This window comes from Thermobia domestica, chromosome 12 (assembly GCF_964235325.1).
Source record: "Thermobia domestica chromosome 12, izTheDome1.hap1.1, whole genome shotgun sequence".
Classification (NCBI taxonomy): Eukaryota; Metazoa; Arthropoda; class Insecta; order Zygentoma; family Lepismatidae; genus Thermobia; species Thermobia domestica.
Window position 1 is genome coordinate 129,731,955 of NC_137465.1, and position 16,158 is coordinate 129,748,112.

Genomic DNA, 16,158 nt, shown 5'->3' on the forward strand with positions numbered 1-16,158 from the left:
TGGTTTGATAAAGAAAAGATCACGAAAAAGTCACGAAATTTCATTTTGGAATTTTGGTAGACACCCTGTCTAACGTACGAAGACCTAGTGCTGTTGCAAGCTTAGTTTCTATTAAACACTATGATAGGCTCCTCGCCTTATAAATTGTGTTACCATGTACATTCATATATATACATGTATTTATTACCAAAATTCGGTAATTTTATATAGCGTTGCCATATTCTGAAATGTCAAAATGCGGATGATATACTTCTATCTGGCTAACTCGTTGCATAAACTTTCGTAACAAGAATGATTAAGTTATATATATATATATATATATATATATATATATATATATATATATTTCAAGTTCGGTTTTAAATCATTTGAAAAATATTAAAATATATGAAAAAAACAATTAAACAAGAGTGCTTGTACAGCATCATGTTGACTTTGCTTATTCATGTTTTTCAGTAGATCTGATCTTAACAACTCCTTCTTTGAATACAAATAGTTACACATCTGTGCTAAACATACGCGAAATATCTGAAATTGATAATACATTTAAAATTAGAAAATGGAGATAAATAAGTAGTTCCGAAACGTTATTCTCTTTGCCTACAAGACGAGAGAAGTTGGCCCTGTAATTGAGCAAGGTTAGAGATACAGTTTTTGGTTTCTGCGCAAATTAAGAAAATACCGAAATTCTTTTAGCATGCATTCTATAACCAAATCTTTCAACTCACCTGTCATTGTTCTGAATTGCTGTTATTTTATTTCATTAAGATGTTTAAAAAATACCATGGATAGAGTAGAAAGAATGTATGAATACAGAAATAGTGCAAATTATAGAAGTACAGTAGCAAACAAACGATAACTACGATATGAATGTCCTGTGTGAGAGAGTAACATATATAATCCTTTATAATACACATGTCGGTATCTCCTTGTATCATTTAAAACTATGCGATATATATATCAATGAAAAATTAGTACATAACACAACTGGTAATTTTTGAAACTGGAGACTATTTCGATAGCGGCCTAAATAAATAATACAGTTGTAAGAACCAATTTTTCATTCATTCCTTGAGAGAGATGTTATTTGTAGAAACGATCTAAACATAGTCTTACTTATTTGTCTTTCAGGGAAGTGCGTCTCCAGTGGATTTAAAAGTTTTGTTACCTGATCGTGAAGTTGTTATTGTTTCTGTTAAAAAAAATTCAACCACAGAAGAAGTTTATGCAGCTGTTGTAGAGAAAATTCACATGAACAAGAACACTGCTAAGTATTTTGCCCTCTTTGAGATTGTTGAATACAATTTTGGTAAGTTGATATATTATTTCTTGCTATATAAGAAACAAATCCAAGTAAAATAAGCTAAGAAATCCATTCATACTTTTTTTGTTGTTGGTATATATTATTACTAAATTGACCTCCATTGCTGTATAGAGTTAATCATTAATATTTTTTTAAACTATAGAAAACTTCGCTCAGATCAGCATATTCTTTCCGAAGTTATTAGCTAAAAGGATGTATGCTTATTATCTTGTATTGCGTTATAAAATTGATACAGTCATGAATATTTTATACCATTCATCCATGTAATTATGAGCGTGTATACAAATGGTCAGTTGATATTTAATGTAATAAGAAAGTTTAGACTAAAATGAACGCACACAGGACCTAATTATATGGTCGCCTATATACTTTACGTTTAAAAATAGTGGAACAATGCACACTTTCAAGTAAGGGATATATATATATATATATATAAAGGTGAGATATGTAGGGATTAAGGAGATAGATTTTATCGTGTATATACAAGAAAACAAGGAAAAATGCTTTTTTGTACTTTTATTTCTCGATCGATGTCATAGTACCAACGTTGGGATTCTTCACCCAGCTTCCTAAGTTTAGATATGATGAATATGTACGGATAGCGGAAAGTACTCATGTTACAGAATAAACTGTAGGTAAATGAAGATGTATAGAGAACCTGTTTTGTTTCCACAGCAAAGATGGTATTTAACGATAGAAAACGTTGCAGTAAGTAAAGAGGTTATTGTGTTACGGAATAATGGTATTTAGTTAAGTTGTTAAGTTTGAATATAAATTATCTTTCATAGCGTTTTAAATTGAGGACAGATTTGTCATTAGTTATAAATTTGGTATCAGCAGCCGGCTATAATGTCTATATATATGAAAAATACACCATGTTTTGATGAAGTGGTGACTTGATTGTGTTGTAGTTGGACTAGAAAGATTTTTCTTTTTTAGCATATTCAAAGGAAAAAATGATTCTTGTACATAGTATTGATTTGACCCCCATTTTATGTTGATCCTATTACAAATTTTGGCACTTGAAAAATGTGACAAGTCATTCCGGTTTGAGCATATGAATTTTCAGAGTGGATACGTCTGGCCCACGGTCTGTACTTTGCCTATTACTGGTCTAAATAATGCACGCCCTTGTATTTGTGTAGTAGGTAGGCGTGTTTATTCTGAGTTGTGTTTTTCGCTCGGTCCCTATAAGCCTTGACACGTGAGTATGGCAACGCCGCTGCGAGCTATCAAAGACTTACTCTTGTTGTCTCCTGTATAGCGCCATCTATTGGTGTTAGGAAGGCAACTCTCGCAACGAGCGGTGTATTAACTATTAGGAATTAGCGTTACTTGTAGACTGAGACGTTGTCTCCTGTATAGCGCCATCTATTGGTGTTAGGAAGGCAACGCTCGCAACGAGCGGTGTATTAACTATTAGGAATTAGCGTTACTCGTAGACTGAGACGTTTTCTTTTATGATGATAATTAGTGAATAGTTCTATTAAATCCTTGAACTTTTGTGTAGTATTGTATTATTAACATTGTAGGTAATGTCTTAAGTGATAATATGCGTTTTTTCATGCCTCAATATGTCATCATTTGCTTTCATGATTTAATCTTTATTTTTGTTTTGGTATTTCAGAAAGAAAGTTACAGCCTAATGAATTTCCTCATAATTTATACATTCAAAATTATAGTACAGCAACATCGACGTGTCTCGCTGTCCGGAAGTGGTTATTTTCTTTGTCACGCGAACTAAGTCTAGCTCATGATGAACAAGCTACAACGTATATATTTTGGCAGGTGAGCAGTTTTATTTATTGCTGACAGTATAATCAATTAGCTGTGTGCTTCTGTTAATTGAATTCTACGAGATGTTATACTCAGAAGAAACGTTTAAAAGATGTTCGTGGTAATGAAGTGAAATGAAATTTTAGCTTAATGTGCCATGTTTATGCACTGAGGCTAAGGGAGATGGGGATGATAATGAGTGAAATAGTGGAATGAAAATGGGGGAAACAGGAAAACCCCGAGAAACTCACCCACCGCAGTACTCACTTGGTGCGAACTGGGATCGAACCAGACGCCCTACTACTGAACCATCGCGCCACGTGTTCTAGTTTGAGTTGGGCGACACAATTAGATCTGATCTAAAAAGGTGAAAAGTTTGTTTTTCGTTTCTAATAGTCTATTGTGGTCCGAAAGTGGTGTAAAGGTGAGGCCCCACATTTCAATGGCCGCGGCACATGTGAATATATCAGCAAGTGAAAAATCGTATTATAAGAAGTAGCGGATTAGTATATTTCATTGACTCATTTTTAATTTATATATATATATATATATATATATATATATATATATATATATAGACTAGAGTGGGTCGAAAATTACTTTCACTGTCCAACTTTTTTCGAAATTGGAATCAGCCTATTACGGAAAAAATGTGTACAGATGTATGTATTAAATGTGCAAAATTTGGTTCAAATCGGGTAATATGTTGTAGTTTCTTTTTTCGACACTTGTGCGGAACTAGGTAGTTTTTGCTGTTTTCAAGGTTATTTTATTGGTTCGTTAAAAGAAGAGTTGTAACGTAAGCAGTAGACTTAAAGTTTTCGTTTTGTGGCTCAAAATTGACAAATTAACGTTTTCAAAAATACTGCCATTGTAACCAAACATGATTTATAAGAGAAACAATTGAGTTTAAGTTGATTTTGGTTTTACAGAACGATAAAATCTCGGTATGATCATTCGATTATACAGCTCTTCGCTTGTCTGTAAATGAAAACATCTCAGAACTCACCACGGGGAGTTGGTTGTATGTCCAACGCACACAATCCAACCTCTACCATTGTGCACATCTTTAATTTTCGCAGTCCGATGTGGCATTGAAATCATCCTTTGATACAAACTTTCCCAATTTCTTCTTTCCGTCAATTCTGGCTCGTATGAAACCATCTCGATGTGCTGCTCCTCAATTTTTTTCTAATGGTTTTGTCACTAGCTTAATACATTTTCCCGTGTTCCGTGAGTGACAGGACAGTTTCAGAATCGTCATATTCCTCGGTAATTCTCTTACCATGGTTTTTAGCTCTTTGGTTGTGACATCTCTTAACAAGAGGGGTTGTGCAATTGGAAGACTGACATTCTATCAAATCTGTGTAGTCAATTGCATAAAAGTTCAAGGAGAGAAATTTTGCTCTCGTATGCCTCTTTCTGTCGTTTCCTGGCTTCTACTTTCAGGATTCTTCTAAATCCCTTATATGGAGTCGTTCGTTTCTTCGTCAGACACCATTGTTAGATTCTCAGGATGGGTGAAGTTGGCGTTACGCTGAATAATTAGATCAACAACAGCCTTTAAAACTCCTCTTAGGTATCTTGACTTCCTCAGGGTCTGGGTTATATGTGCAAAGCGCAATTTTGACATATGCGATTACATTTTATTTCAAACCACGTTGGAATGTATACACTCTTATAACGAAATATACAAAAGTTCACAGGTTCTCAGTGGGCTCTCATGTACCGATATATAATCACAGGATTCTGTTGGCTACTGTTAATCACTTGCAGTGGGCAAGCTTTCCAGGGTTATTATTGCCGAGCGTTAAGCTAGTTTCTCCACTTTCAGTAACTCAAAAGATCTCTTAAAGGATTGTTAATCCGTGTTTCGTCTGTAATCGGCAATTCGGAACGAGACTGGATTCTTTCAAATGTGACTATTCAGTTTCTCGCATGACTCAAGCTATTTATCGATTAGGTCTGAAAACCAGTTCTATTGTGTGTCCATCTATGATAAATATTGAAGCAGATAACAGAGAAGCTTGTCAGCATATAGCTGGCAGATTCACTATTATACTGATCCTTCTATTAGCCGGATGACACCTCCCGTTGATCCCATGTTCACTATCCCATCACAGCCAACAGACATTATATTTTCCGTTTTGATTTTAATATTCAAATAGTCAATAATACTTGATTTGATATCGACAGATGTACCAGAATGTGGTGTAATATGGACAGTGTATTTTGACTGTGGTGCGAGCAAAACAGCATATTCGTCATTTATGATTTGCATGTGAAAATTTTCGTCTAATCTTTATTTTTTATATAGTTTTATCCCTTCCTCCATCAAAATTGAGGATGCAAATATCAAAGAGGGTCTTCGCTTTAGTTTTGATGATACGTCGTTTTCAAAAGACTTGGTATTCCCGTTTTTTTTTTTTTTTTTACCTTTCTATATTTTATGTGGAATGAACAAATCATTTGCACGATTCTTTGATGAGATATTATTGTTAATGAGCTCTTTTCCAAGGTTCCTCGATTTTCGTTGTTACCAGCAATTTCTGTAAATTTGGCTTTCTTGTACCTGGAAGACTACACCTGAGAAACTGAAAGTAACATATTTTCTTCATATGTCGGTGAAATTACACGATTCAGTGTTTGGGTGCTCTAGAAATAGGGCACATTGTTTGCTTTTTTTTTTTTCCGACGGAAGTGGCCGTTCTGAAGTAAACTCATTAACTCAAGAAAAAAAAGTGCAAGTCTACAGCCAAAATAGTAAAATAACCAGTAAAAATTCTACGATTCTGCTAAAATAAATAAGATTATTTGTACTTGCGTCCTTTATAGTCTTGTATAATCACATACAAGGAAACTTCTGAATGATTGAAAACGAATGCAGAAGTCGTCTTGCTTGAGAAACATGGTTGGCAAAAACCATGGTTTTTATTGAAAAAAACAAAAAAGTTTTTTTTTTTGTTTAAAGTCGATTTTTTTGGTTTAAATAATTTGCTCTATGTAGTTATATCACATATGGACAGAAATAAGCTTGTTTCGCCTTAGTGTTAGTATGCAACAACCGGGTTATGCTGGAGGGGGTCACATAAGCTTAAAGCGGAATCCAGACCGCTTCTCGGCTTATCCTCCATTTGAACTCGAAACCGGGAATAATTGGCCACAAATGCGATACGTCTTCCGACTCACTCACGAAGGACTCCTGATAAAAGTACATTGACTGGATCTTTACATATTTGTTAATATAGTCGACAAGAGTCATTAGTACAGAAGGACAAAAAGATAAACAATTGCACAAGTGATCCATTATACAGAATTACATATGGACAATTTCAAAATACTACAGAGTACAGAAGAACTAATTTAGTCCAAGTCAGTTCACTACGACTTTTATTAGTCCAAGTTAAAGAAATATAACGACTTACTTTGCATATCATAAGAAAAGTGAATAAAGATACGAATTATTTGAGTCCACTTTGGCTTTGACCCATTTATACATAAATAGTTACCAAAGATTCTTGTTATTTCAATAATTGCCTCTCGTGGGGTTTGTATGACCCCCTCCCCAAAAAAGTACGACATTTCGATGTATTTTATCAATAGTAAACATTATTAAAACGAAACAATGTTTAGAATTTTCCTTTGGTTGCATAATAATAATAACAAACTATTAAAAAAATCAAAAAGAAACATCCATAAAATTACATAAAAAAGTTGCTTTTGTAATATAATCTCTTTGAGTAAAGAATGCGGAATTTAGGTCTGAATATAGTACGAATAATATATGGGAGTGAAACGTGATAACCCACAAATGTGCGTTCAACAAGATTTTACGAATAGTTACACTTTTACGAACATTTTTCGTTTTTTGGTTTAAACCAGCCAACCCTGTTGAGAAATAAGGTTTTATTTATTTATTTATTTATTTAGTGAGTGTTACAATTGTGGAAAAACACACATGTACAAGATTTTTTTTCATGTGGAACTATTTGTAAAGTAAATCCCAATTTATAAAGATTTTTGCTGTAAGAGATCACTTTTGACGATTTTGAAAATGTTAATCGATCATATGTTTTGAGCCACAAAACGAAAACTTCGGTCTATTGCATATAGTTATAACTATTTCTTTAACAAAAATATGAAATGAAAAACTTTAAAAACAAAAGTTGCCTAGTTTTGCATGGATGCCGACAAAAGACGTGAATGGCACCTCAAGATGTACGATTTGACCCAAAGTTTGCACGTTTACTACGTACATCAGTTCACAACTTTTCTGCACTAGACTGTTTTCAATTTCGAGAAAAAGTTTGAAAATTAGTATTTTCGATCAACCGTAGTGTACACCCTTTTCTTTCACTTTCGGTAATAAGTGAAAAAGGTAGGTGGTTATTCTTAGTTAAGAAGAAAACTTAAGAATCCTCTTTAATTTGTAGAAAAGAATGGACAGCTTATACTGAAAATTTCCACCATAGTCAGTTCCTTATGGGTAAGTTCATTGTGTAAGACAAACTAAAATACCCTTAGAAATTTATTTAAAATAATAATATTAAGGCTGAAAATACAAATTAAACTTGTAATTAAAAGCAGAGGCTTTAACCAGTTACTTTCCGAAGAAAAATAAAAATTCTGACATGTGATATTGTTCGGTGTTTTACAGTGTCCTGCAGTTCGGTGTTTTACAGTGTGTTTGAATGCTGTTCGAGTCACTCTTTTGATTTAATTTCCTAGGCTTTACCAGATCCGCTTACCTTCAATAAAAACCCATGATGTTTGCTGTTGTTCATCCTTCGTCTCTTGATGTAAATTTACTGAGGAATGTCATGGCTGACACAAAATATAGACGGAACACTTGAATCAAAAAGTAATGGCAATAAAAATAATCGCAGAAAACTGCAATATGCAACCAAGGGAAATATTCTGCATGTCACATTCAACTGAAAAAACAAATCAGCATAGAACGAAAAAATAAAGAGATGATGTGTACAGTAGAGGAACTAAAACTAGAAGCTACAAGAAAATAATACAATAATAGACATTAGGTAGCTAAACAATCACAATGGCATTCTCGATACACTCACCAGTTAGCAGTATATACGAAAAAGTATAAAACAGTAATACATTTAATTCGAAAATTCAACACCGTATCAGGCAGAGGAAGTATTAGATTTCTGTGTCTCGAGCTAGGAAGAACCAAGAAAGCATTGTAAACATGTACAGCATCCCTGGAAGAAAATCAAACAGTATAAACAATAAATATCTACAACTATTTATAATAAACTATAAATAACCCGCATTAATCATAGACAAATTATTGAATGTCAGACTGATAGAAGATAAATTTAAACATGACTTTTACAGTAGCTTTATAAAAGCTCTTCGTTAGTTGTTCTAAATATTTCAAATTAGATTTGAAGTAGTAAAACATTCACCAGGACGGCAGTGACATATAGAATATCTGTACATTTATCAACTGAAACCAAAAATCACCAATCGAACTATCAGGATCGACAGTGGATTTTCCAAGGATACTTCTGTTTGGTTGTATGTAACGCTAAACAATCTTTATAAAGCTCTTCAGATAATGCCGTATGGATACATTAAGCGCTCAAGCCAAAAATAGGTACCTGTATCTACGTGCTGTATACAGATATTTGAAATTACATAAGAACATCGTGTCCATGGGTTTTCTCAAGGTTCTCCCATTTCGTCTCCGGTAGCGTAAAGAGCAAAGTAGTGGGACACAAAACTAGAAATTTCATTTCAGTTTGAAATTATTGTAATAGCTTCTCAAATTTCTTGACATCTCAAAAGCAAAGATGTATTTATAGAACTTGGTTTATCAAAATTTAGATCAGTACCTTCGGAAGGATGCAAAATTTTGTGCATCAGATGGATGTAATAGTGCAGCAAGAAAAAAAAAAATCAGAAATCAGGTGGATACAAATATCTTGAATTTCTATAGTTAGTAGATATTGGAAATGCATCCGTTAAACAGAAGCAAGGTCCGTATTCATTACATGCACATTCCCATTGTTTACATACTTTATAATGTTCGTTAAATTGTCGTAAACGGGTTTGGAAGATCTAGATGGACTCATATAAATACAAATAACTGAATATCAGATAAGAAATCCGAACTTCGTAATACAATGAGTTGTCCTCCCGCCTTTGAGCTAAACGTAGTATCCTAGATACAATCACATCTTCGTAGAGGACAAATTTTGAACTTCTTCAATCAGTAGCAACCAAACTTGCAACGATCTTATCGTACCTATGCAAAGCTAACACCAATGCAATACTACAACGTCTCTCTGGCTGAATATCTGTCAATGAAAGTACGTGGAGGTTCCCATTAAATCTTCAAGATAGTAATATTGACAGAGAAACTTTTCACAGTAAAACCATGGATTTGCGGTAGCAGTACAAAATGTAGTTTTAACTTGAATTGCAAAAACTAAATAACGCATCTTGAAATAACCATTTACAAATGACAGAAGTTTCCGGCTTCTAACGTCTACAGATTATATATATATACAAATCGTTAAAGAACGTGTGCCTATCATCTATAAGTATGAATTTGAACGTGTCATCCACAAAACAGAACAAGAGTTTACTAAGATAGAGCAAATAAGTGTCAGTCAGCAGGTGTATGAAGGATCCCACTTAAGCGATGTTACAGTTGGTCTCCCGTAATATACTAAAACGTCGTAAGGCCATAAAATCAATAAATATAAGGACCTGGGATATGTGGAGTAAAGAAACATGGCTAGTAAAGTGAAGTCATAATCAAACCATAACCCATATGTTATAAAACCTAAAAAAGAAGCACACATCAAAATCCTTCTTCCCTTAAGGGGAAAAAAAGACACGCTAACGGAATTTGGGAGTCAAATTAAGAGGACATGTGCAGGGGAAACCAGATTTTACTTTATTTTTTCATGGATATTGGTTATCTAAATGTGCTTCACTGTAAATCACTACAAGTTGTAACGCTAATTCTGTCGTGAACTATGTTACATATGCCCTGATTCTAAATGTTTATGCAATACACGAGATTATCTGGAATAATTCAACACAATAATGCATTTCAAATATATATATATATATTATTCTTCGACGTATATCTTGTTCGACACCTTAAAATATTGTACATTCAGATTACACAATATGGTTCCTCGTTACATCTATATCTTTCTAGTTACTATAACAACGACATTAAAACAAGTAAACAAATCGTCATAGCAACGACAACAAGCAAAATCTCAATATAATACAAAATATTTAAATTATTTCTTTATATAATTTCTTCTTCTACTTGTTAGCTTGTGCCTTTTAAATAGCTCATTTTGCCCGTAAATACAAATAATACTTAAAAGTACATAAGAGTTACACATTATCGTTGTATAATGACTCCCGAATCACTGGGACTTCTTTACATTGTTCACAATTAAAGAAAGAATCCTGGACCGTTAGACATTTCATATACAATAGTTACCTTAGTTTTTAAATAACCCTCGTATATATAAAAATTACAATTCATAAAATACCATACCATACCATTTTCATTTTATCTCAATATCATTTTTATATTTATTCCATAATCAATTTTATTTTAAGTGTATAAAATTACCGACGATAAGGAGATATTCAAAATGTGGTACGTTTGTTGGTTATTTTTAGGTCCTAAATAAAGTATTCAATTCGATGCTATTTATACATATTAACATAAAGTTGGTGTACATTAAAATACAACTTAACCTATTTCATTTATTCTGGCATGGTTAGCATAAATTTGATAGACAATATTTGTATCGATGCATAGATGTAATTTATAGAATATGAGCGAAGTAGAATTACAATGAAATCAGAACAATATTCAAAGTGAAACAAAGCAAAAACCAATTAATATCAGAAAAGGAACAGCACTTTCAAATATATATTATTATTAGTTGCTATCATTTAAAGGATTTGAAATATTGTCTTCTAAGTTTAAATTACTGTTTTTATATTCTTGCGAATAAGTTGATAACGTGGCTCTAATCCAATCCACTTCAATCACATTTAGGTTAAGTGACATTACTAAAAGATCCGATTAGGTACATTGAATACAGAGGTTGTTCAGCCTACGTTTGGCCGATTTCGTTCCTTCCCCCTCCCGGGCAGAATGGACTCACCCAACCTGGCTCGTGACGTCTTGCAATGTTGTGCAGTGGCTTGCTGGGAACGGAGTTGTTTTTCCGCGCGGACGACAATAACGCACAAAACAGGACCATTGTTGTGAGTGTTGTGTTAAATTTGTTTCCAAGTATGTGGGTTTCTGCTCTGTAACCAAAATGCCGCCCAAACTAAGCCGGTTTTGGGAAGGCTATGTTGCGGCTCTTTATGACGCTCACTTTAGTGTTTCTGTCATTAAAAAACAATGCAAGAAGAATGGTTGCAACATCAGTTTAAGTAGAATAAAAAATGTTATTAAAAAGTACAAGGGCAACGAAGCTCCACCATTTGGATCACCAAAGAAGTTGCCTAGGAAGCGGGAATGCACCAGGACCACCTCCACCATGCAGAGGAAACTTCGCAAAATGGCAATGCAAGAAAATCCGCCAACACAAAAGTGTATGGCTAATCGTCTTGACGTGTCTTTGAGGACTGTGAGCCGGACGTTACACCACCAACTCAAGCTGGAAAAAGTCATGAAAGCTCGCGGCTATCTTCTCACGGATGCCCACCAAAAGGAACGAAAGTGTAACGCCGGGAAGCTGTACGAACGACATCTGGTAAAACAAAGGTGGATGTACGTCATAACGCTCGATGAAGCATAGATTGACTTTTCCGACTGCGGCAAACCGAGAGCCATCATGTACCGAGAGAAAGGCGCCAAGAACTTCAGAAGGTAGGTCCGTGTCTGTAAAGAATCCTTCCCAAAAGGGTTCATGATTGTTACTGGCTACTGTTACCGAGGCAAACTGAAGACTCGTAGGGTGGCGAGGAACTGCAAAATAAATTCGCAGTATTTTCAGGAGCAGATCATGCGGCCGATCTACGATCATGAGATTCCAACAATGTACGGAAATGACGCCAATCAGTTGCGCATTCACATGGACAAGGCCTCATCACATACCTCACGATCGTCCCTCACATTCTACAGAGAGATGGAGGAGGCAAGTTGTATACAGGTGATACCTTTCAATGAGGTACCTGTTAAATCTCCAGATGCAAGTCCTATGGACTATTGTGGATTTGGATTGCTGAAGCGGGCTTTGGGAAAACTGCGTGTGACAACTGTGGAAGGACTTTGGAAAGCTGTGCAAAGGGAATGGGACAAGATTCCCTTCCCTGTTCTTCAGAGAAGCCGATTACAGTGGAAATTACGCTGTCGGGCTATTGTTAGGAACCAAGGGAAACACATCGAGCACTTACGGACCTGGCGCCATGGATTCTTGTAAATTTTTAGGTAAGTCGAAATTGGCCAAATGTAGACTGAACAACCTCTGTAGTACAATCTTTATTACAATCCTGCGTGTTGGTTACTTCACTAATTCTTTGGTTTCTATTTCGAAAATATCTGCCACCTAGGTAATTATTACGAAATCTGGAATTTCATGAGAAATTAGCTCGATTATTTACATTATTTCTAGAAACGACACTATTATTATTTCTGTTTCTTCTGAAGTTAGGTTCTGTCGTATTGTCGCCACGAGTAAATCTAACATTATCTCTTGTACTAGGATTACAGTTCTCTCTAACATGTATATTTCGAACAGAAATATAATTAGTTTGATTTCTATTACTATTACTTTGCAATCTAACCTGACTTTCATAATTTTAAACAATCATAATTAAATAATTGAATTTTATACATTGTGACGAGATTAATACTTGCTGAAGCTTAAATGGTAGTAATATTTTCACTCAGGCGATAATACGCGACTCCTGTTGGTAGGGATTGATTTATTTCAAATCATTATGCACGGCGATCACAAAATCGGTGAGGCTTTTATCGACTTTTGGATCAAAACGTCGATTCCGAATCTGAGCATTCCTGTCTGCTAACATAGTCATTTTCGAAATTAGCTAGCAAGGCATTTTTGAAATCAGAATAGTTATGCAAACTACTGCTAATTACTTTAAACCAAACAGAACAGAGTGGTAACAAAATATGCGGTATTATCTTAAGAAAATTGGCCTTACCTATGCTAATTAACTCGCACTCTTGCTCAAATTTTTCTAGAAACATGCTTGCAGGGATGTCTTCTGATCTGCTACTGAATTTGGTTAGTGACCTTATTTCATTGAATTTCACCTTCAGATGTTGTTTTCGATGCTTATGATTCCTTCGAGGTGTCCTTTCTTCATTCTCCGTATTTGAAATGGTATCCTCCCTGTCAGAACAGATTTCGGATGAATCGTTGTCGTCTTCGCAGTGTCTTGGTTCAGGTCTCCTATACTTATCACGCACAACGTTGAGGACAGAATCAGGACACACTGATCCGCACTGATCTTTTCTTTAATAGTATGGATTTCTTCCTGCAGTCTTCGAATTTGATTGGCATGTTCGTTGACTTGGGTTTTGACTACGTCAACATTACTTTTCATCAATGCAAAGCTATGAACAATCTGTTTCATCCTATTGTCAGTTACTTCCAATTTGGTATTTAGCTGTTCCAATCTGGAATCGAACTCGTGTCCTATTTGTCGTGTCACTCGTTTCAGCCTGGTGTCCAATTTGGAATCCATTTGTTCCAATCTGGTGTCCAATTTGGAATCCATTTGTTCCAATCTGGTGTTCATTTGTTGTCCTAGCTGTTGTAGAAGTTTAACTACATTCGTTGAAGTTTCACTTCCAGGAACATCAACTTCTTCAATTCCGGAATTCACATTCATTATGGGTCTTCTGTAAATTTTTCTTTTATTACGAAGCAATAAATAACCCGTGGTGCTGAGAGATAGTTTACTTTTACTTCTAACTGATCTGCAAAGTCCACGGTTTCGGCACCATATAATATGTAACGCTAATTCTATCGTGAACTGTTACATATGCCCTGATTCTAAATGTTTATGCAATACACGAGATTATCTTGAATAATTCTACACAATAATGCATTTCAAATATGTATATATATAATATTATCCTTCGACGTATATTTTGTTCGACACCTTAAAATAATGTACATTCAGATTACACAATATGGTGCCTAGTTACATCTATATCTTTCTAGCTACTATAGCAACGACATTAAAACAAGTAAACAAATCGTCATAGCAACAACAACAAGCAAAATCTCAATATAATACAAAATATTTAAATTATTTCTTTATATAATTTCTTCTTCTTCTTGATAGCTTGTACCTTTTTAAATAGCTCATTTTGCCCGTAAATACAAATAATACTTAAAAGTACATAAGAATTATACATTATGGTTGTAAAGTAGTATACAGAACATAGGAGAAAGATTGAAACAAGTAGTAATCTCATTTGTAGCTAGCGTAACATTGCGAATCCTACGTCAATTTTCGAATACTGTGATAATTTACAGTAAGCTCAACAATAGTTGTAAGTTAACTTGCTTTCGAAATGAAGCGGTAAATGAGCTACTAAGTTAGTTCTTACTGCTTTCAGGCTGTGGATGATGTTAATCGAGGACACATTAGAGCCGATGACAGACTATATCAGCTAAAGGCACTCCAAGATTCAGCTAGGAAACACGAGGTTAGTAATTCGATTTATATTCTTTCAGATTGTAATGATTATTTTTTTCAACAAGAATTGATTTTCTAAAGAGTGTGTATGTAACTTCTTTCATTGTTGCTTGATTATAAATGCTTATATGTGGTATATCTCGTAGATAATATTGAATAATATTTGTACCTTTTCTTACGTAAAACATTCATTAAAAAAAAAAGCATTAGTCGCAAGAAAATTGGGAATAAGGAGTAATATTGTGTATTTATCTGTAATTATTCCCATGATTGCACAAAAATATGTTCAACAGTAAAGCATATTTTATGAATAGCTAGAGAGAGAAGTGGTACACCTAAGTTCGTTGATTGCATCTCTAAGGGTTTCCCTCTATAGTGTCAGTCTCTTATGTAGATTTATGCACAAGGTTAAGCACTCACATAAAGATCGAATCCTTTATAAACACATTTTCCACTGTTTGTGCAAGGATTCTAAAATTAAAGACGCCTCGTGAATAAAATAAAGAAGTGGTTGTTTATGTAGATTTTTTATTTGTGATTTTTTTTATGTAATAACTGCAGGCTTAATAATTCTTCCGCATGCACAAAAATTGAAAATCTTTCTTAGCATTGCGTCTTCTTTTCTTGATGTAACTTAGGTTAGAAGATTAACCTTAAACATTTGTGCAAAAGTAAAATATTAATAAATAATGGTAAGGAATTATTGACATATAGCAGTTCGTTAACGCATTGTGTGGCCTCGGGACCACTTAAAATATTCTTCTATCTTATGTCAAATCCAGGTCTTACCACAGCCATAGTCAGAGGTAGTCGTACCTCTTAATATCAGAAAAAAATGGAAATTGAATTTCTGGAAGTATTATTTTAGATTATAATCAATCAAATGAGTATTCTGCAGTACGGTTAATAATATTGTAACATATTTTGTTGTTAAGAATGTAGAACATTAATTAATTCTACTGATTAGGTCCGTAGTAAAAACATATTTTTCATAGCGTCAAAGATGTTTGAGTAATGATTGTTCTTATACGTTGCGATATTTTTCTTCCAGTACTTGCAGTTAGCTCGCGAGTTGGACGGATATGGTGAACTTGTGTTTCCTCATTGTGCATGCGACTCACGAAAAGATGGCCATGTCATTGCATCAGTTGGTTCCAAAAGTTTCAAACTGCAAGCGTGTAGAGAGGACGGGGCCCCAGAAGTAAGCACACCAATTTAGTTTTTTTAAGTAGTCTTTAGCATCTTAAAGTAGTTTTAGTGATTATTAACTTACAGTTTCACTATATTAATGTTATTCTTTTGTAATAATGTTTAATGAATGAAATGTAATTAATGAAGTTAAAGAAAGTCAACGATAGGAG

General features: G+C 34.2%; 1 protein-coding gene across 2 annotated transcripts in view; it reads left to right on the forward strand.

The window, feature by feature from the left end:
• The window catches only part of Snx27 (sorting nexin 27), a 157,400-nt gene that overhangs the window by 112,607 nt on the left and 28,635 nt on the right, over window positions 1-16,158 (forward strand). For both annotated transcript variants that reach the window (XM_081734099.1, XM_081734100.1), the window contains exons 6-9: window positions 1,132-1,309; window positions 2,952-3,112; window positions 14,718-14,807; window positions 15,849-15,998. In XM_081734099.1, the coding sequence (XP_081590225.1) occupies window positions 1,132-1,309; window positions 2,952-3,112; window positions 14,718-14,807; window positions 15,849-15,998 (579 nt within the window). The remainder of the gene's footprint in view (window positions 1-1,131; window positions 1,310-2,951; window positions 3,113-14,717; window positions 14,808-15,848; window positions 15,999-16,158) is intronic.